We start from the raw sequence: 20,355 nt of genomic DNA on the forward strand, positions 1-20,355 counted from the left end.
ACCTAAAACAGATAGATTTAGTCTAATTAGCAACACAAATAAAGTGTCTAATTGTCACACCACTTGAGGTTTTTCATATGTTTGCTACCATTTTCTTCCTGAGCATGATAGCTTTAACTATAGAATGGCTTACACTTACAAATGAGCATGTTGAAATTGGTGGGAATCCCTTCTAAGAGAGGAATATATTTCTGTGATTTAAGATTCCTCTTAACAAAGACATTCATTGCAGTGTGAGCAACAGTGCTGTGGGTTTGCATTTTTTTTTCCAGGAAATAACCAAACTACTTGTGCAGAGTTCTGAATTGTGGGCAAATGGCTTCCTCTATCTATCGGAACTCTCAAGGAGGAACCAGAAACAAAGGGTGGAGTCACTTGGCTTAGTTATTATTATGTTCAAGTCACCTTAAGTTTGAAGAAAGGGAAGACTAATCGGAGGAGCTGCTGCCTTGCTTTTCAGACATCTTCAGGATGGATGCTTGTCTCATTGGTAAGTCTTCTCTTAAAAGAAATAGAGAACTTTGGTGTTGGCTTTCTAGATATAGGATTCCTGAGAGATCTGTCCCATAGGAATTTCATCAGCTTAAACAACCCAAAAGAAATGAGACAACTGGGTAGAATATAAGTTTGTCCAACTGGCTTGGTGGATGTTTGTTGTTGTTTTGCTCCCTTAATTTCAGCCAAGTATATGTTAAAGGGAAACCATTCTAGCTGCTATATCATTTCATTATTTTGCATGTGTTCTCTTGGATATTGGTATCACTTTATAAAACATGCTCACTATTTGAGCTTAATGATTGATGGAAAGATTGATGGAGGAGCCTGGATAGCTCAACAGACAGAGCTCTGTAATTTAACACCAGCTGTCTGCAATTAAAGTAAGATCGAATCTCGCCAGGCTCAAGGTTGACTCAGCCTTCCATCCTTTCTAAGGTAGGTAAATTGAGGACCCAGTTTGTGGGGCCAATAAGCTGACTTTGTATAAATATACAAAAGTATGAAGGCTATTGCTTAACGCATTGTAAGCCGCCCTGAGTCTCCGGAGAAGGGCGGCATATAAGTCAAATTAAAAAAAAAAGATATAAAAACCTTAGTAAAAGTGAAAAAGAACTAAAGGGCCAGGAAGACTTGTTTGATACAACTTTTTTTAAATGTCTTTTCATTCATCTCCACTTGGGTGATATAGAAAGGAGGCTTCCAGCTGGTGAGGCTTAGATGTACTTTGACTTGGCCCTTAATAAAGTTTCCTTGTGACTTTGAGATAGTGATAGGTAGATATAATATCTTGGAATAAAGTTATAAAGAGGCAGGCTAAGAACTTAGAAAAAGGCGAACTATTGGAGAAGAAATAATCAGATAGCCCAAACTGTCAAGGCTTTTATTTCAAACACGCTCTCATAAAGGCACTGTTCAGAGATGGAGTTTTATGCCAATCATTCAGATCAGAAAATATGAAATTACAGAAGAAAACTATAATCAGCTGTCTGAAATGGCTAACTTGATCCTTTTGGGGAAGTTTTAAAAACCAAACAAGTCTATATGCAAAGACCAGAGCTAGTGCTCCCGCCCCAAATAAAAAATTAGGGAAAGTGCTTGTGAAATGGAGAGTTATTTGATTGCTGGGTCATCCACAATCTTGATTCTCTTCCAAAAGCCTCATTTCTTCTTTGGCTACATGCAGGGCAGCTACTCAGGAACAGGGGGAATGGAAGGTTAGTATCTCTTCTAAGCTATAAAACCTTTGGTTTCTCCATCTGAGAAAGGAAATTAAAAAACCTGACTATTCTCATTGTATCCAATAACCCTGCTGAGTATGAGTCTTGTTTTTCAAGGAGGGTATTACATTTCTTCCTGTTGAGGCAAGTAAAGAGAATCTATTGCTACAATGGATGACAAATAATTTAGAGGACTTTCACAGCCAGCTAGACTGTTTTCCAGTTTCCTAACAGATTACCCCCCACCTCCCCTTCTCTTTTGTGTTTCATGACTCTTTGTAGTTGTCCGTCACTGATATATTGAAAAGGCCCCAGACAAGTTCCTTTATATTGACTTCCATAGAATATAACTGAAGGGAAGGCAGGGTAGCTTCAGCCCATCTCTCCGAATGGTTAAAAGAACCAAGGTTACTCCCACCTAGTAATCCTATTATTCCAGTAAACACAATTATCCCGTACTCCAGCCATCAAGATTTTTCTGAAACTTTCTTCTCTTTTCTATATTGGGAGTATTTTTTCCCTCATCAGAATGAATTAGAATAATTTTTTTTAAAAAAGGATAATTTTTCAGCAGAGCACAAAATTATAAGCATAATTGTTAAAGCGGAAGTATGTTCATCTCACCTTTTTGTCATGATTTTTCATTAAAAAAATAGTTCTTAGCAAAGGTTAGACCATTGACGGGCAGAAGGTTGACAGATTCCAACAAGGGTTCCACTAGTTTAATAATAATGAAATTAAAATGCATTTTCCCTTCCTAAATTAGATTATTAAAATACAGAAGGCTTGGGGAACAGAGGGTTTGTATGTAAAAATATTTATGTATGACCTGTTGTGCCAGTACTAAAAACAACTTCATCAGCTGAAGACATGCCTGGAGGAATATTGCTTCTTACAAAAGCAAATCCAAATGAAATAGAGCTTCACTTCAGCAGTGCTCTAAGTGAAGTGCCTTTCCTGAAGTGCCTTGATGTCCCATGACATCTCATGGCCATGAGAGCTTACTGTCTTTAACAGAATCAAACGTTTCAGCTTCTTAAAGAGAAAAAAACACTTGCCTGAGAAACATATCCTTCTCCCCTGCTCGAATGTGACCAGGAACTTTGTTCAGTCAAGACATTCTTCTGCCTTTCAAATAAAAAGAGATTTATTAATGATGGGAAAAGCTTTAAGCCAGGGCTGTCAAACTCCCAGCCCATGAGCCAGATGTGTTATGTGTGGCCATGCCCACACCGGGTTTAGGGAAGGGGGGGGAAGCCCCAATATGTCACGTGATGCTGCCGTGACGACCTGAGTTTGACACCCCTGCTTTAAGCAAAGACAATGGAAGGCCTTATTTCCATGCTAAGATGAAATTTCATACTATCTCTGGTTTTAGTTAAAAATAAGATCGTTCCCAATATGGCTGGGCAATATCTAGATATTGCCAGTATCCCTAGCCAGCAACACTATCTGGACATTACAAAGCAAAATAGAAGAAATGTAATATGCAGTAATTTACAGGATCACATTTTCTTTCTCGTAGGGATAGAACATTGAACAGCTCAGATTTAGATGTAAATTCCAATAAGCAGAGATTCAGAAAATTTCTGAAAGTATAAAACAGTCCATGCTCAGAAGCTGCTTTCACCGGAATGAAGCAGCAGATCAAGTGAGATTGGCCTTGGCTTGCTGCTTGCAGGAAGCAATGTGTCTCACTTTTGTCATCACATCAAAGCAATGATGCATCTTGGTGAGACAAAACAGCACATTAATGTGGATTCACTGTAATCTCCACAGATTTCTTCCTTAATTTCCTGCCTGCTCCCAAAGCCACCATAGTAGGTCTGGTTCCATTTCAGTGCCACATACAATGTGTTAGTTGCTGGAAACTTGGCCCATGCAGTGCCACATATATTCACATTTTATTCTGACAACTTTCCCATTGAATTATTTGCAGCTGTTTTCATAGGGATGTTGTCTGTTTCTTCCCCCTTGTAGTTTAAAAGTATTTCTATGCGACCTATATGACTGCTCTGTTATATACGTTTTCTAAGCAGCCAACTTTATACAGTATGTATTGAAACCTGACACATATTTTAAACGCAGCTTTCTAGAACATCTATTGATTTTATGCACCATTTCACCACTAGATGTTGTAAACGTCTCTATCTGGGGGTGATAGAAAATTGCATTTATTACAGTCTTTTATGTCACAGTATGTAATGGTATATGAGAATGACCTTGAGAGACAGGGACTGCAGTCGGAACAGTCAGATAAAGGGAAGTTTAGCTGATAGCAGAAAAGTGGGCATGACAAATATCTCAGAAGGGACTGTCCTTAATTTCTTGAGCTGTAAAGGTAACAGGAGAGAGATGTACTCTCAAACTTGCAAAATTCTGTTCATGTAACCAGTAGGCCTGTAATTAATATAACCTTAATCAAATAGAACAAGTTCTTCTGGATGTGCTTCTTGTCGGGACTGCTTTCCATGGCTGATACAATGATTTTCTATTAATGCATTCTGATATTTCTCTGTGAAAGAGAACTACAGTTATTTTTTTAAAAAAATGTTTTGTTCTTTTGAGTTCTATGGAAAAGAAGTTCCATCCATAGCATTTCTCCAGGGGTCCTTTTTGCCCCCAGAAGGGTTTTGCCACATAAGACTGGAAAGAGGATACTGATATCAGCAGGGCTACATTTATATTGACCAGTCAACTGATGCCTTATCAGAACAAATCCAATTCAGCTATGTCCAGATTATTTATTTATTTGTAAAATTTATTAGCCAACCATCTTATCTTACTACATAGTAACTCTTATCTCAAAGTGCATCTCAACCAGAACTAAGAATTCTAATTGTCCGGTGGTAGCTTTCAAGGTTTTTGGCAAATATATTTCTTATCATCTATTACCTTATGCTTTTAAGTGAAAATGCTTGTGACTGAATGTACGCACAGATCACCAGGAGGCAGGTATTATGTTATTGGTTCACTAAATTATCCAATACAGCTAGCCAGCTATTGTTTTGTGATGTAATGTAACATCTGTATCTCTGTGCTCTGAAAACTCAAGGGAGTAGCCTTTCATTTGCAAAATACCTGATCTGCTATTGAGCTTTTCTTCCTGTTGAATATTGTGATGTATGGTGCTGGTCAGTAGGTTCTGGAGAAAACCTTTTCCGTTTGGTGGACGGAAGATATAGTCAACTCATTCTGAAAGGACATCTTTTAAAGTGTGCTATAAATGCATCACTCATAAATACATAGCAAAGAATGTGCAGTGTGTGGCAAGTGGTTACTTTTATATGGTGTAAAGCTTCTGCCTTTTTAATTTGTGCATCTGGAATCCATTGCTACCCTACTCATAGTGCTACCATATGAACTATGGTGACTGTAATTCAATGAGAAACATCTCTTCCTCTTTTTTTTTTTTTTTTGCAACTATCATTAGTAACTCCCTGTCCCCAACTCTCAGTAATTGGTTCCACTGTTAAATTTCTCTTACTGTCACAAAGTGATTTTTCCCCCCAACACGCAGTTGCCACTTTTAAACTGAGTTCATGGAAATATAGTTCTGTTCATACAATCTAAAATTTAATTTCTACTCTTTGCAGCCATACCACACTTCTTACTTACATTCAGTTTTCTATCAATTACTATTTCAAGACCTTTTTCACAAACACAATCACCAAGCCCTAAAGAAGTAAAGTAAAGAACAGATCCACATGCAACTTTCCCATTCTGGGAATTATTACCCATTCCTCAATTTTCAAAAGCTCTTTGAAATATTCCAACCTTCATTGCATTTCTGGATGAAGCCAGAGTTGCTGCTGATTTGATCTTCAGGCCACCATCAAGCCACCATCAACAAACGCCATTCTGAGGCCACCCATTGGCTTTACTTCATGTGAAGTCAAAACCCATAACATTTCCAGTCAAAACAAATATAAAATGGTTCTAGACCCTTGATGGTGAACCTATGGCATGCTTGCCAGAGGGGGCACACAGCACCGTCTCTGATGGCATGCAAGCCGTCACTCCAGTGTGCCTCCTGCCAGCCAGCTGGTCTTCTGGTCTTTGCCACGCATATGTGGGGGGTGGGACATGTGCAGGGGGGCATGCATGCATGCACAGGGGTGGGTCATTGAAGGAGCTGCATGTGCATGCGGGGGGGTGCATGTGGTGGGGCCGCATGCACATTGCATTTTGGGGTTCAGGCACTCTGGCAAGTATTTGGGCAATCCCACGCACACTTTGGGCACTGGCTCCAGAAAAGGTTAACCATCATTGTTCTAGACAGAGAAGGTAGTCCTGCTTGTATTTTAAGAACTAGATATTTTAAGTATTTAGAAGTCAAAACCAGAACATTGAATTGCATTTGGAGGCTTACTGGGAACCAGTGGAGTGCCCACATTATTCCAAGAATGTGTAATAAGGTTGAAAATCAATGTAAGTTATGAAACACCTGTTAGAGTAGAGTAGACAATAGACATGTTATGTAGTCCTGAAACAGAAACTGAAGTACCAATACAGTTGTCACCAGTTAACTTCCTTGGAGAGAGTTTCCCATTTTCAGGTCATCATCCTAGGGATGATGATGCCATGAAAATGGGAAACTCTCTCCAAGGAAGAGAGTTCTTCTCTCTTAATGTGTTAACATTCAATAAGCCCCTTCTAATAAAAAGACAACATGAAGATACGTTTCCAAAGACTGAAACCAGCAATATTGAAGGAAGTTTACATTAAACAAATAAACATTAGCAAGAGGATGCAGAAAGAACTATTTCTTTCTAGCTCCCACGTCACCTAGGGCTCTGCACATCAGCATCAATATCTTGAATCTGGCTCAGTAGTATACAGGTAAGAGACCATGGTCTTTCAGGTCTGGAGCTACAAGATTCTTGATAGACGTTTGCGGCAAGCTATTGTAATTTTTGCATTATTTAAACCACTCCTGTTTATTAAAAGAAGAGCATCTTTTCTGTTGTGGCACCCATCCTCTGGAACTTCATCCCCTGAGAAATTAGACTTGCCCCTTCTTTTGTTGCAGGGCACTAAAAACCTGGCTTTGCCATCAAGCCTGATATGCTGATACCATAAGTGAGTCCATGACATGGCTGGTATGAGTAGCTGTGTGAGTCACCTTGGCCATTATTCCTATATTATTATTTTTTTGCTTTAAACTCTGGATATTTTTATTGTTTATTTTTATTTTGTTCTAAATGAAGAATCACTTAAACATAAGTCAGCAGTATTTGCAGCTGCCAAAAAAAAAAAAAAAAAAGCCACACAGTCCTAGGCAGCATTAACAGAGGGTTAGAATCAAGATCACATGAAGCGTTAATTCCACTTCATAATGCCTTGGTAAGGCCACACTTGGAATACTGCATCCAGTTTTGTTGCCATAATATTAAAAAGTTTTGGTGCTCTAGAAAGAGTGCAGAGAAGACCAACAAAGATGATTAGGGAAATGGAGGCTAAAATATACAAAGAAGGTTGCTGGACCTGGGTATATCTAGTTTAAGAAAAGAAGGACTAGAGGGTGATATGATGGCAGTGTTCCAATATTTAAAAGGCTGACACAAAGAAGAGGGGGTTCAATCTATTTTCCAAAGCACCTGAAGGCAGGACAAGAATCAATGGATGGAAAGTAATCAAGGAGAGAAGCAACCTAGAACTAAGGAGAAATTTCCTGACATTTAGAACAATGAATCAGTGGAATGACTTGCCTCCAACTCTGGAGGTCTTTAAGAAAAGATGTCCCAATGTGGCCAGATGAAAAGAAGACAAGTATTTCAGTGTCTTCAATAGTCATACTATTGACAATATACTACAGACAATAGTTACACTACTGAAGAGGAAAAGTTAACAGCTGTGGCTATGCATAAAATGTTCTTCTCAGCTGTTAAAAGAATTCTGTTCCTTTTTTGCACCTTGTTCTGCATTTTAGTTTCACTGAAATTTGCATTCACAGAACTCATGTTTCTCCTGAAAAAGAAGCCCAGCAATGTCCAAAAGACTTACTCTACATGTATAGGATTCCAGCCTCAGATTTGCTTTCAGAATAAACTTTTTTAAAGGGAATTTGCCAGTTGAAAGAATGGTTAAATTCCTTATCAGTTGGACTAAACAGTCTATGGTTAGAATGCATGTACTGGATGGGATGTTTTGCCAGTTTCACTGGCTTGGGGATTCTAATATGTTAACTCTCTTCATTGTTAGCCATTCTACTTTGGGGGTTTTTTTTTTTTGCTTTTGTTTTTGCAAACACTCTGGTTTGGTCTTCCCAGATTAAAGGCTCACCTAGGAAACCTTGCAACTGTACCTTCAATGTACAATTTTCTGTGATCCTTGTATCTACTGTGTAGAACATTGCTCAGAGGAAATGTATGAAAACAACTGTTTATAGAGGAAGTTGAAAATGCGCATATGGGTACATTCCAGGTCTGGAGCACTTTTAATAAAATATATAGGAAATCTCAAGCTTGGAAAAGTACTCTGTCCTAGCCAGTTTCCTAAATGTCACTTCTACATTGGCTAAGGCACTGGTCTGCAACCTTAAACACTTAAAGAGCCATTTGGGCCAGTGGTGGGTTTCAAAAATTTTTACACATGGTTCTGTGGGTGTGGCTTGGTGGGCATGGCATGGCTTGGTGGGCGTGGATTGGTGGGCGTGGCAGGGGAAGGATACTGTAAAATCTCCATTTCCTCCCCACTCCAGGGGAAGGTTACTACAAAATCCCCATTCCCTCCTGATCAGCTGGGACTTGGGTGGCAGAGAATAGACGGGGGCAGGGCCAGTCAGAATTTTTACCGGTTCTCGGAACTACTCAAAATTTCCACTACCGGTTCTCCAGAACTGGTCAGAACCTGCTGAAATCCACCACTGATTTGGCCCCATTTCCCACAGAAAAAAAAAAACCCACCATGAGCCACAAAACCCTTCCCGTGTCTGACTATGTGGCCACAAAACTAGCATATGTAGTTGAATTAAACATTCTTTTTTCTTCTGAAACTTTTCTTTTCTTGGATTTATCCATAGTTAGCCTACCAGGGGTTGAAAAGCTCAATAAATCAGGTGCTGACAGGTGTCGCACATTGGCGGTTGTGACGCACATTTTGAGTGACAGGGAGCCATAGCAGAGGGGTGAAAGAGCCACATGTGGCTCCAGAGCCGCAGGTTGCTGACCCCTGGGCTAAGGGGAAAGAATCTTAGACTTCCAATGGAAGAAATAATAGACTGAAGACAAAAAGCAAGCCGGTGACTGCAATAAAGAGTATTGCCAGTGAGTAGCCTGGTTCTTCAGAATCTCTCTGGACAAGGAGGGGATAGGAGATTGTCTACATGTGCTTAGAACAGTCACTCCCAATGAGGAGACCACAAGACAGCAATCTCTGATTTTATTTTATTTATTCATTTTATTTATTTTATTTTTAAATTTATATACCGCCCTTCTCCCGAAGGACTCAGGGCGGTGAACATCCAAAGGTAAAAACACAAAATACAAAATTTAAAAGCAATTTAAAATAAATTAAATAATTTGGCCGAACGGTTTAAATACCCCATTAAAATTCAGATTAAAATTAAACAATTTAAAAATTTAAAAATTAGGCCGGTTTTGATGGGTTTTGAGCACTGGGGCATGATGGGAATAACCATCTTCCCAATTATGGTTGATGCTTTTTAAAAGTCACTAAGTTTGCAAACTTTTTTTTTCTAATCCTGTTTGATAATTGCTTGCTAACTATTTTTTAATCTATTAAAAACCTTTGAATTAACAAATCTCAAAAATGCAGGTGAGTTTGACTTCAATCTTTGGTAAACATTAGGAAATGAATTATCTCTGGATGCCAATGAAAAATATGAGAATGTAAATGTTTTCTGCTCTAGAACAGAGATTGTGCAATCTATGAGTGTATTTGGAACATTTTTTTTGTTCGGAAATCATACTGCTAAATTCAATGGAAAAACGCAAACTTGGAAGTTTTTTTTTTTTAAATGTCATGTATCAATAGCCTCTCCCAGTGACAAAAGTTCATTTAAAAAAAAAAACCCAGTCCTTCTTCTATGTTGATATCACCATTTCTGTCAGGCTCCACATCAAGGCTCTGAAAAATAATTAGACATCAGCCTTCCTCTTTTTTTCTTTTAAAAATTTAGCCAAGGCAAAAAAGGGCATGTTGAATGGGATTCTTGTTCCTCTCCCTCCTTTTTCCTATCCAAATTTCACCTTGGGTCTAGGTGGTGGCTTCCCTTTTCCTGACCATATTTAGCAATAATCTGCATGTGAAATACAAAGTAGAGAAAGAGTTTCCAGGACCAATGGATTAAACTTCCTTTTTTCTACCCTGACAGAAGAAAACAAGACAAAAATAAAATGATGTGCTACTAAATTACTGAATGTGCTTGCAAAGAATATTTGTTCTCATGTAGCAGAGACCAATCAAATAAACCAATGTGAGTGCGATTTAAAATGTCCTAATAATTACAATAACCACTGTGAGTTAAATTTGCAGAACTCCTATTGGAAATGAACCACCTCATTTTCTCTAATGGAAGAACTAATCCTGACCCCTGCTAAACATTAATTTCCCTAAACTAACTAAGGTCCATTCTGAATATCAGTATTTAGCTAAAGCAAAGCACAACCCTCAGAGAGAGATCTGACATTTACATTTGTGTGATAAGCTTCTGTGATACCTTTATTCTCCATTAGAGTGAACGCCTCATAAATGGTACAATTTATACATCAAATAAATACATTTATTTGCAGTTACAATAGCTGTTTCTCATTAATAGACAAATATTTGCTAAGCATTCATGATTTAACTGTAGTATTATCCTCCACTGCCACTCTGACGCCTTGCTACTTCTGCTTCTTTAGTAAACCATTTTGTGGCTTTTATCTCTGACTTCAGCCACCCCGTTTCTGAGAACTAAACAGAAACTGTGCACAACCTAGAGTAAGATTTATGGACAGCTTCTGATAAAGCCTCCATTTCTTTCAAAATCTTCTACCATCTTAATCTCCCTTCAAGTGGGAGGAAGATATATGTAGATAAGGATATTACAACAGGTGTCCTGGCATAAATTTTAGGTTTTATGCTCTCATTGTCATTGCATATGTATGCTGTCGCAACAAAATAGTTGCCCAATTTGGACCACTTTCAGGATATACATGGAAATGACGCTAAGAAATTACTCATGCAGTCCTCCATGTTGTGAGTTTTCTGGGACCCAAGCACTTCACACAGAGGATTTGTTTTCCTTGAAAGAAATCGTGGAAGATTAAAGCAATTTACTGGAGCAAATGGGAGCAGATACCAGCTCAAACACACAGCAACTCACCCAACTCTCACCTTTTTATAGACTGTCTCCGCTAAAGCTAAAGCCTGCTTGCTTTTAAAGCAAACCTCTGCATAAGCACACCTGGCAGGAAGAAAAACAGATCCACCTTTCTTCTTCCACAGCTACAGGCAGTCATTCTCATAACACAAAGTACTTGATCATTCACTAAATGTATTGCTGTAATTCCATTTGGTTATCTATTTGTTCTCTTCCCCGGCTTTTCCCCCATTCAAAAGGGCTGTATTGAGTTAAAAGCAGGGGTGAAATTCAGCAGGTTTTGACAGGTTCTGGAGAACTGGTAGTGGAAATTTTGAGTAGTTCAGAGAACCAGCAAATACCACCTCTGGCTGGCCCCAGAGTGGGGTGGGAATGGAAATTTTGCAATATCCTTCCCCCAGGAGTGAGGAGGGAATGGGAATTTTGCAGTATCCTTCCCCTGGAAAGGGGTGGGAATGTAGATTTTGCAGTATCCTTCCCCTGCCACGCCCATCAAGCCACACCATGACCACCAAGCCACGCCCACAGAACCGGTAGTAAAAAAAAATTGAATTTCACCACTGGTTAAAAGCATCCATAAGATTATTTTGCTCAACCTCTCGTTTTGACTGATTCATTGACTGACTATGTGCCATCAAGCTTTTGACTCTTAGCAACCACATAGGTTTTCTCCATGACAATCTGCCCCAATTAGGTCTTTCAGATCTTCCAAGGGTGCACTCATTGCCACTGTAACAAAGCCCATCCGTCATGCAGCTGATCATCCTCTTCTTCTCCTTCCTTCCACCTTAACCAGGATTAAGGATGTTTTTAGGGAGTTAGATGTTTGCATAATGAGTCCAAAGTAAAATAATGTCAGCCTGGTGCTATGTGTCTTGAGTGAGAACTCTAGATTGATTTGTTCAATGATCCATTCTTTCATTGTCCGTGATATTGTGATGGATTTTTTCCAATGCCAGAGTTCAAAAACATCAATATGCTTTCTGTCTTGCTTCTCCAAAGTTCAACTTTCACTTCCACAGAGCGTCACAGGGAATGCTCTTGCTTGCACTATTCTGATTTTTAACCACTCACTTTATTAGGATATGATGACAGCAATTCCCAAATTAAGTTTTTAATTCAAGTGAATTTGAAACAGCTCTGTGGAAACGGGTCTGTCATTCCCACAATGTTAATTTTTAAAAATTAAGTGGATAAGGGCATAGAATTTAGTAGAATAATTCAAGTGACAGACTAGCACTTGAAAACCTTGGATTCAAATCCCTACTCATTCCCAAACTTCATTCTCCAGAAGAAGATATCTATTCAGAGAAGATGGCTCAGCAGGCATCATGATATGTTCTAAAAATGGTAACAATAGGAAAGAATAATCAGTTTAGCTTGCCTTGCATCTAAGCCAGAAAAGAAATCTGGAACTCCTTTTAAATTCTCAGGAATAGCAGCATCTGCATGGATTTGCATCACAGCTTCTGCTTTTAACAATGAAAAGCACATAAACAGACTTTTCAATAACATCCATATGGTGTCATTTATCTGAGAAATAGCTGAAACAGAAGCATAACCAGAAAAAATTCTCATTATAAAAGTTTCTAGTTAATGCAAATTCCGTTTCTGGGATCAACATCATCAATCTACTTCAGGCCTTGTACTGTTACTCTTCTTTTCCAAACTTATCTTCTGACTACCCACTTGAAGTTGAAGTTTGCCCTGGTACCTGGACTTCTCATTCATTGACTCAAATTTCTTTCCTTGTGAGCACTTTATATTACTTGTTCTGTTAATGAGAGTTTGTGGGTTTCGTTCTGGAGTAATCTAACAATTTTGTCCCCTGAAACTTTCATGACAGTCTAGACCTGACTGTTTTTCAATGAAGATGAATGAAAGAATCTACATGTATCTGGGATTTTTTTTTTTTTACCATACATGCCATTTGGGATCTTACTCTTATTATTGCAGTGTGTTTTATAGTGGGAATAAAAAAGTTTCTCTCTTTCAGATTCTTCTGACTTAAATGATGCTGAGGTGACTGAGCTAGAAATAATGAAGAAGCATCAGAAAGACTTTATGGAAGACATTCAGGTAGGAATCACTTTAGTTCACCAACTAGATGGGTTGAGTTGAGTTTACTTTATTGATTAGCTCATGGGCCATATTAAAGTGCAGAGTTCCAGACACAAATTGTTACTAAAATCTGATAAAAACAATTTAAAATGGAATTGGATAAAATACAATTTAAAATGAATTTGGAATAAAATACAGTTTAAAATGAAATTGGAATAAGATACAGTTTAAAATGAAATTGGAAACTAGATGGGGTAGACTACAATTTGCAAAATCGCATTCCACATGCCTATTGACTGTGGAGTAGAAATTGTAGGAGGTCTAGTCAAGAGCATTTGGATTACCCCAGGTTGGGGATGACTGAGAGAAAGCGAAGGATTATCTGAATCAATAATGCAGCTAGGTAATTTTTGACCCTGGATTTAATAGGGTTATAGGTAATAGAAAAAGTCTTATAAAGTCAAGAGTATTTTCTTGTGAGATAGAACTGTATATTTGGATAATGACTATGCTTTTGGGAAAAGACTCCTGACATTATTACTAGAAGTTTGTTGCATGACCATCTCTACTTGGCCTGTGACTTATTGATCTCAAGAATCTCTACCTTTCCACATATATTTTTCATCTGTATCATGGACATAATAACAATATATCTTGACAGATATTATAAGGATAAATAAATGTGTGTATTGCATCAAAGTGAAATGACTGAAAAATGCAAGTACTGTATTCTTTTGGCATATAAGATGCACCGGAGTATGCAGACCTTAGTTTTTGGGGAGGAAAATAAGAGAAAAAAATTCTGCCTATCAGGTATTCATCTGGCTAGCATCCTTAGCCTGGTCAGCTTAAGCACATTAGTTCTCTCTCTGGTTTTGAGGTTGGGGCTGGTTGGGGCTAAAAACAGCTTCTAAAGCACAGCTGATCGTGGGAGGGAGCAGCAATTAGAAAAGCAGGCAAAGCACGGAAGATCCCTTTGCTCGTGTTGGGGCTGAAAAACAGCTTCAAAAGCACAGCTGATTGCCAGAGGGAGCTCCAGTGACTAAAACAGGTGAAGCACGGAAGGGGTAAGAGAAGGCAGCAGCTGTTCTGGGTAGCCATTTTGGGCACTGTACATCACATTTTCAGCCTCCAAACATCTCGCGTTTTTGGGCAGTAATTGGCAGCAATGTGCTTTGACGATCCCCGCAGCCTTGAAGGGCTCTCAAACAGAGCGTTTGGAAGCTGAAAATATGACATGCAGAGCCCCATTGTCGGTGGCAGTCTCTGCAGCCAGGAAGAGGTTGTGCAGAGGCTGAAGGGTGAGGACCGGCGGGTGGGTGGGGTTACATTCAGAGTATAAGACGCACCACATTTTCAGCCTCTTTTAGGAGGGAAAAAAGTGTGTCTTATACTCCGAAAAATATAGTATCTGTTTACCTGGCATGTAATTATTGGTCTTTTTTTTTGACCACCTTATCTTCTCTACAGAATACTTGGAAAACATTCAGTGTGGTCACTGACTTCTCCCTATATTCATTCTCATTGTTTTTCTTGCTTCCAGAAAATAAATCAAGAGATTGCTGAAATATTTCTGGAGATTGATCATTTCCAGCAAGCACAATCATGGTGAGGTGCCAGCCACATACATACATACATGCATACATACAGTAAATATACAGTATATAAAACAAAATGAGGAAATGTTGGATGTTCCACATAGAAGTTCTCTTTGTATATAGAAGGGGAAAAGGTTTTTTTTTTTTTCATGCTACCCGTAAATACAAGGGATCTTGCAAATAATTTATACAAAAAGGGCATTTCATGTTGCAGCTAACAGCCTTTACTACTTCTTCTTCTTGTGCCATGTCCATCATTGGACACTGGCGATCATGTTGGCAATCCTATTTTTGTCAACAGCTGTATGAAAAAGTGCTGTTGAGTTTTGTTCAAACCATATAAATCAAAATAAATAAATAAAAATAAATAAACCAGTCCCTTAGGTTTTCAAGCCATGATGTTTTCCTTTTTCCTGGGCCTCATTTGTCTTCAATTTTTCCCTGGAGGATTAAGTGAAGGATGCTGTATTTTTCTGGGTGTCACCTCACATGTCCAAAATACTCTGACTTTTGCTTTTTAATGGCTTTGATTATTTCCCTTTGCTTTCCCAGGTGGCTTATCACCTCCTCATTTGTGATTTTATTAACCCAGTTTATACGTAACAGCCATCTTAAATCCACATTTCAAATGTGGAAACATTTACAACAGCTTTTACTATGTTAGTTAAATTAGTGAAGAATTGAGTTTAACCATGATCCAGAATACTGATTGGGGAATCTGGGAGTTGAAGTCCATATATTTTAAAAGTTGCCAAAGTTTTAAAAACACTGAATTTTAAGCAACATACGCTAAGGGAAAAGCTGCAGCAGCTGAGACTTAAGAGCACTCAGAGTTATACAGCTTGCTTTGCATCCTAATGTCTGTTTGATTAATCTGTTAGTCTGAAATGAGAATTGCCATTCTGTCATTTAACTCTGCCTACAATTTGTAACAGCAGTTTTTGGATTTATTTATTTTAAAAAAACTAGTTACAGGCTGCCTGTATCAGGTATTCAGGACCTGGGAGAGCTCCATGGGGGGATTAGAAACTGATCCAAAAAAACAGCTGGATTTTATATGCACAAGGAACACAAGCAATCTAATGTTTTTTTCAAGCCAGACTAGTCAAAAATGCAAAATGTTTCTTCTTTAAATTCTACATTTAAATTGCTATTTTGCTTTGCTTATTTGGTTAGGATAGGCATATCTTTATGAACAATTATATGCCATCAACTTGACAAATCAATCATACAGCATTTCCTAGTTTCCTTGAAAACATTACTAAGCCAAAATTGCAAAAATACTTAGCCAAACAAGTGCTTAAAGTGATCTTCTAAACAATATATGTAATAGAAACTTTGATTTGAAAGATAAGATTACAGAGACCAAGAGTAGTATATGTCTTATTTATACTATACTATAGAAGTAGTAGTATGTAATAGAATAGAAATATTTATTTATATACCAGCTTTATTATTTTTTATAAATAACTCAAAGTGGCAAACATATCCAACATACCTTCTTCCTTCTATTTTCCTTACAAACAACAATCCTGTGAGGTGAGTTGGGCTGAGAGGGAGTAACTGCCCAAGATCACCCAGCTGGCTTTCATGGCTAAGATGGGACTAGAACTCACAGTCTCTGGCTTTCTACCCTGAGGCCTTAAGCACTAGACCAAACTGACTCTGGTTCTATTGCTTATAATATTACTTATAATTAATTAACCTTTTGCATGAAAAGCTCCATAAAATGGGCACATAGAGACACCAGGGGAGATCTGCTCTGCTTCATACTGTTCCTTTTATTTCATAAATTAGTAATGTTTAATTTGTACCTATATTTTGTCTAATATAAAACTGAGATTTAATGTGCCTAAAATTAAGTAAATCAGTTGTATAAACTGAACTTGAATGCATCCAATGAGGGAAGTTTGGTGTATATTTTGGGGACTTAGCAAAAAAACAGCTAGAAAAAAGAGAAAGTGGCTTTCCTTTGTTTTTCCCTGTGCTCTGATCCTATCTTTATATTTGCAGCAAACTTATTCAAAGGGATAAGAACTTGAGCGTTGGACGGAAGAAATTCAATATGGATCCTGTTAAGGTAGGAACAAGTCTTTCAGATTTAATTTAAGATTGAGGTCCTTGACAATCTCAGCTTTCATGTTTCAAACAGTTGATTGACGGACAGACGGAAGGAAGGAAGGAAGGAAGGAAGGAAGGAAGGAAGGAAGGAAGGAAGGTGTTGTGACCCAGGCCATGTAGCAGATATTAAATGCAAAACAGTTCCAAAAAACAAACAGATTTTATTAAAACAGCTGAGAATTAACTCATTTTCAGCGTATTCTAAATTAAATGAAAGCAAAGTCCTCAAAACACCAGTCTTTAGTTATCTCTGACCTTGGGGTAATTAGGCAAACTGCCAAAGGCTTTTCTTGGCAACAGTTCAGGAACAGAAGAAATAACTACAGCCAAACAAGAAGCAATTCTCTCAACAGTTGTTTTCTGGCAAAGAGGCCAAGAGCCATTGCTGGTCTTTTCAGTCTTATGGGAGGGGCCAATCATCTCTTGGCCCTATTCCTGAGTCGTCCTCTCTGCTTTAGCTGCTCCTGGCTTCTGGCAGCTCTTCTCATACGTGCACTAGGAACAGGCTCCTCCTGTTCCTCTGCCTCTCTACTGTCAGCCTCTGGAGGCTCCAAAATCCGCACATCACTCCCCGATGACCCTGGCCCCATCTCTGCCTCTGACGCACAGCCCTCCAGGACTGGCCCCTGTTCTTCCTCAGCCTCATCGCTGTCCGACTCTGCTGCCAGCTCCGCAGGCTGCTGACGAACTACATCGGAAGGAAAGGAAGGAAGGAATTACTTTTATGCCCACCATGTCTCAAAGCCAATGTGCATCTTAGGAACCAGCTCAAATAGCAGCTGAAACAAAGGTGTTGGTACTTGGGCTGGATGGTTAAGAGGGAGAGAGAAAGTAGTTCTCTTTCTCTCTGCCATTTCAGGACATAACCCCCACCGAGTTATCTATTGTTTGCCCTGCTTTTGAATATGGCTTTAATGGTCTTCGAGAAAAGCACTAAAGCTTTTGTTCCATTTGAGAGTGGATTTAGTGCATTAAACCCATATCAAAATAATCCCCATTGTCAGATAATAGTTTGGCTCCTGTTGAACTCAGGTATGCGAAATATTTGCTCAAAGTCAGAGTGAATTTTGACTAAAGATGACTAAATCTGAGAGACCAGCCATTGGTAAAAATTCAACTCCTCCCAATCCCTATCCCCCAACAAAGAGTGTAATTGATAGCTGTTATCAGTCAGATGATGATAAGAGGAAGGAAAATTACAACAAAGGTTGTAAGTTTTGAGGCAGAAGAAACAGAAGGAAATGCAGAGAAGAAGTAAAGAAACTCTGCGCAACCCAGTTCAACAATATCTTCTTCTTGGATTGATCGGCAGCCCCGGCTCTCATTCTATGAAGATGGCTTCAAGACCCCCCCAAAAAGGTGTAATTTGTTTACTGGGACCAGTTCATCACGTTGTATTACTGGCTGGCCTAATGACAATAGTAAAGCAATACTTGCTGCGTAAGAATCCACTTTCTACAAAAACCGTCTGCTCTCTGACCGGACCGGGTTTTCTTTTTCTTTTTTTTTTTAGATTTTAATGTATTTATGTTCAAATCGATTAAAATTGGTCAGAAGGAAAAAAAAAAAGAGGAAGGAAAATTTCTTCCTTTGGAAGAAATTCTCCAAAGTCCTTTCTTAATATGCCCCATGGGTAATGAATAAGGATGACACCATTTGGTAGCATTGTGCCAATAGAAGAATAGAGAACTGATGGATGCAGCAACTTTAACATCAATAAAGTTTTTGACTTTTTGGCTCAAAGATTGATGGATAGCACTTTAACTCAGCCTTGGAGAAAGGCTCTTAGTTGCTTTCTTTTAAAAAAATAAACCACACACCCATTATTATCTAAGCCAAATTTTTATAATTATGTACAATATACATAGATTGGGTGTATATTGGATGAGAAGTGAAACGTCTTCAAAGAAAAACCAGAAAGTCCAGTTGCCTCTTGAAAAAAAACACCATGACCTGAATGACTGAGAATTTCCATAGACCAGCAGGTTCTGGAGAACTGGTAGCAGAAATTTTGAGAAGTTTGGAGAACCAGCAAATACCACCTCTGGCTGGCCCCAGAGTGGGAATGGAGATTTTGCAATATCCTTCCCTCAAGAGTGGGGAGGGAATGGGGATTTTGCAATATCCTTCCCCTGGAGTGGGGTGGGAATGGAGATTTTGCAATATCCTTCCCCTGCCATGCCTACCAAGCCACGCCCACCAAGCCACACCATGCCCACCAAGCCACGCCCACAGAACTGGTAATAAAAAAAATTGGATTTCACCACAACCATAGACATTTATGCACAATATACTACATGAAAAACAGAATGGACAAGATGAGAGAACTTGAATGAAAGTTTTGAAAGCCAAGTAATGAGACCACTATGAAATTACAAGAAATGAAATAAGCCATATAATGAAAGGCAGGTCCAGCTCTGAGAAATCTAGATCCTCTTTCTAACAAATGATCAGAAAGCAACCCAGATCCTCTTTCTGATGAAAAATGAATATGTATACACAACATATTCTGCTCTTTTGTGGTCCGGGTCCATCCTTTTCAACATCCGCCTCCTTAAAACAAACAAATGAATGAAGAGTGCATTGGTATTTTCTCCAGTCGTCTTTCCCTTCTTTGGAATTGATAGCTTACACTTGAAATGGAAAATCAAAATTACTAATGAACAGTTATGTTAACCGCAGCTAATTTCATCTTGGAGCTTTTATACATGCCCATGTTTTGGTTTCACCATATTTCTTTCTATTTGTCACAACCAGGCTTGCCTACACAAAGATGGAACTGAGGTTGTCTTTATCCTTATCTTTCTTTTCTAGATGTAATTATCTCTGTGCATTCCACTAACTGTAACCCATTGTGAATTGCACTTCACACTGAACTATTTCTTTCTGATACTTTCAGGGTAATTACTTCCTCTTACTAACAACACTACAGTCAAAAGTGACCATTCAATCATTAAATGGTAGTTAGAATCTTAATAGAAAAGCAGCTGCCTACATTACTACAATGGGGTAAAGGTGTGCTGAATATGAACAAGGCCTTTAAGAAAAAACACGAAGGACAATTTGAATAGAATAGTATAGAATTCTTTATTGGCCAAGTGTGATTGGACACACAAGGAATTTGTATTTGTTGCATATGCTCTCAGTGTACATAAAAAGACAAGATACATTCATCAAGAATCATAAGGTACAACACTTAATGATAGTCATAGGATACAAATAAGCAATCAGGAAACAATCAATATCAATATAAATCGCAAGGATGCAAGCAACAAAGTTACAGTCATGCAGTCACAAAATGGGCGACAGGAACGATGAGAAGACCAATAGCAATAGTAATGCAGCCTAATGTGAATAGTTTGACAGTGTTGAGAGAATTATTTGTTTAGCAGAGTGATGGCATTCAGGAAAAAATTGTTCTTATGTCTAGTTGTCTTGGTGTACAATGCTCTATAGCTTTGTTTTGAGGGTAGGAGTTGAAACAATTTATGTCCAGGATGCGAGGAGCCTGTAAATATTTTCACAGCCCTCT

At 38.5% G+C, this 20,355-nt stretch overlaps 1 protein-coding gene across 2 annotated transcripts in view; it reads left to right on the forward strand.

Annotated features, from left to right (window-relative positions):
- The first annotated feature begins 395 nt into the window (after window positions 1–395).
- CYTH4 (cytohesin 4) overlaps window positions 396–20,355 on the forward strand; it is a 42,535-nt gene continuing 22,575 nt past the window's right edge. The window contains exons 1-4 of one of the 2 annotated variants that reach the window (XM_034403029.3): window positions 396–490; window positions 13,040–13,122; window positions 14,648–14,712; window positions 16,716–16,782. In XM_034403029.3, the coding sequence (XP_034258920.1) occupies window positions 472–490; window positions 13,040–13,122; window positions 14,648–14,712; window positions 16,716–16,782 (234 nt within the window). In that variant the 5' untranslated portion in view covers window positions 396–471. Of the gene's footprint in view, window positions 491–12,655; window positions 12,795–13,039; window positions 13,123–14,647; window positions 14,713–16,715; window positions 16,783–20,355 lie in introns of those variants that run through there. The other variant, XM_087873859.1, reaches the window with a different exon arrangement.

The sequence above is a fragment of the Pantherophis guttatus genome, chromosome 7 (assembly GCF_059756535.1).
Source record: "Pantherophis guttatus breed Tessera chromosome 7, ASM5975653v1, whole genome shotgun sequence".
Classification (NCBI taxonomy): domain Eukaryota; kingdom Metazoa; phylum Chordata; class Lepidosauria; order Squamata; family Colubridae; genus Pantherophis; species Pantherophis guttatus.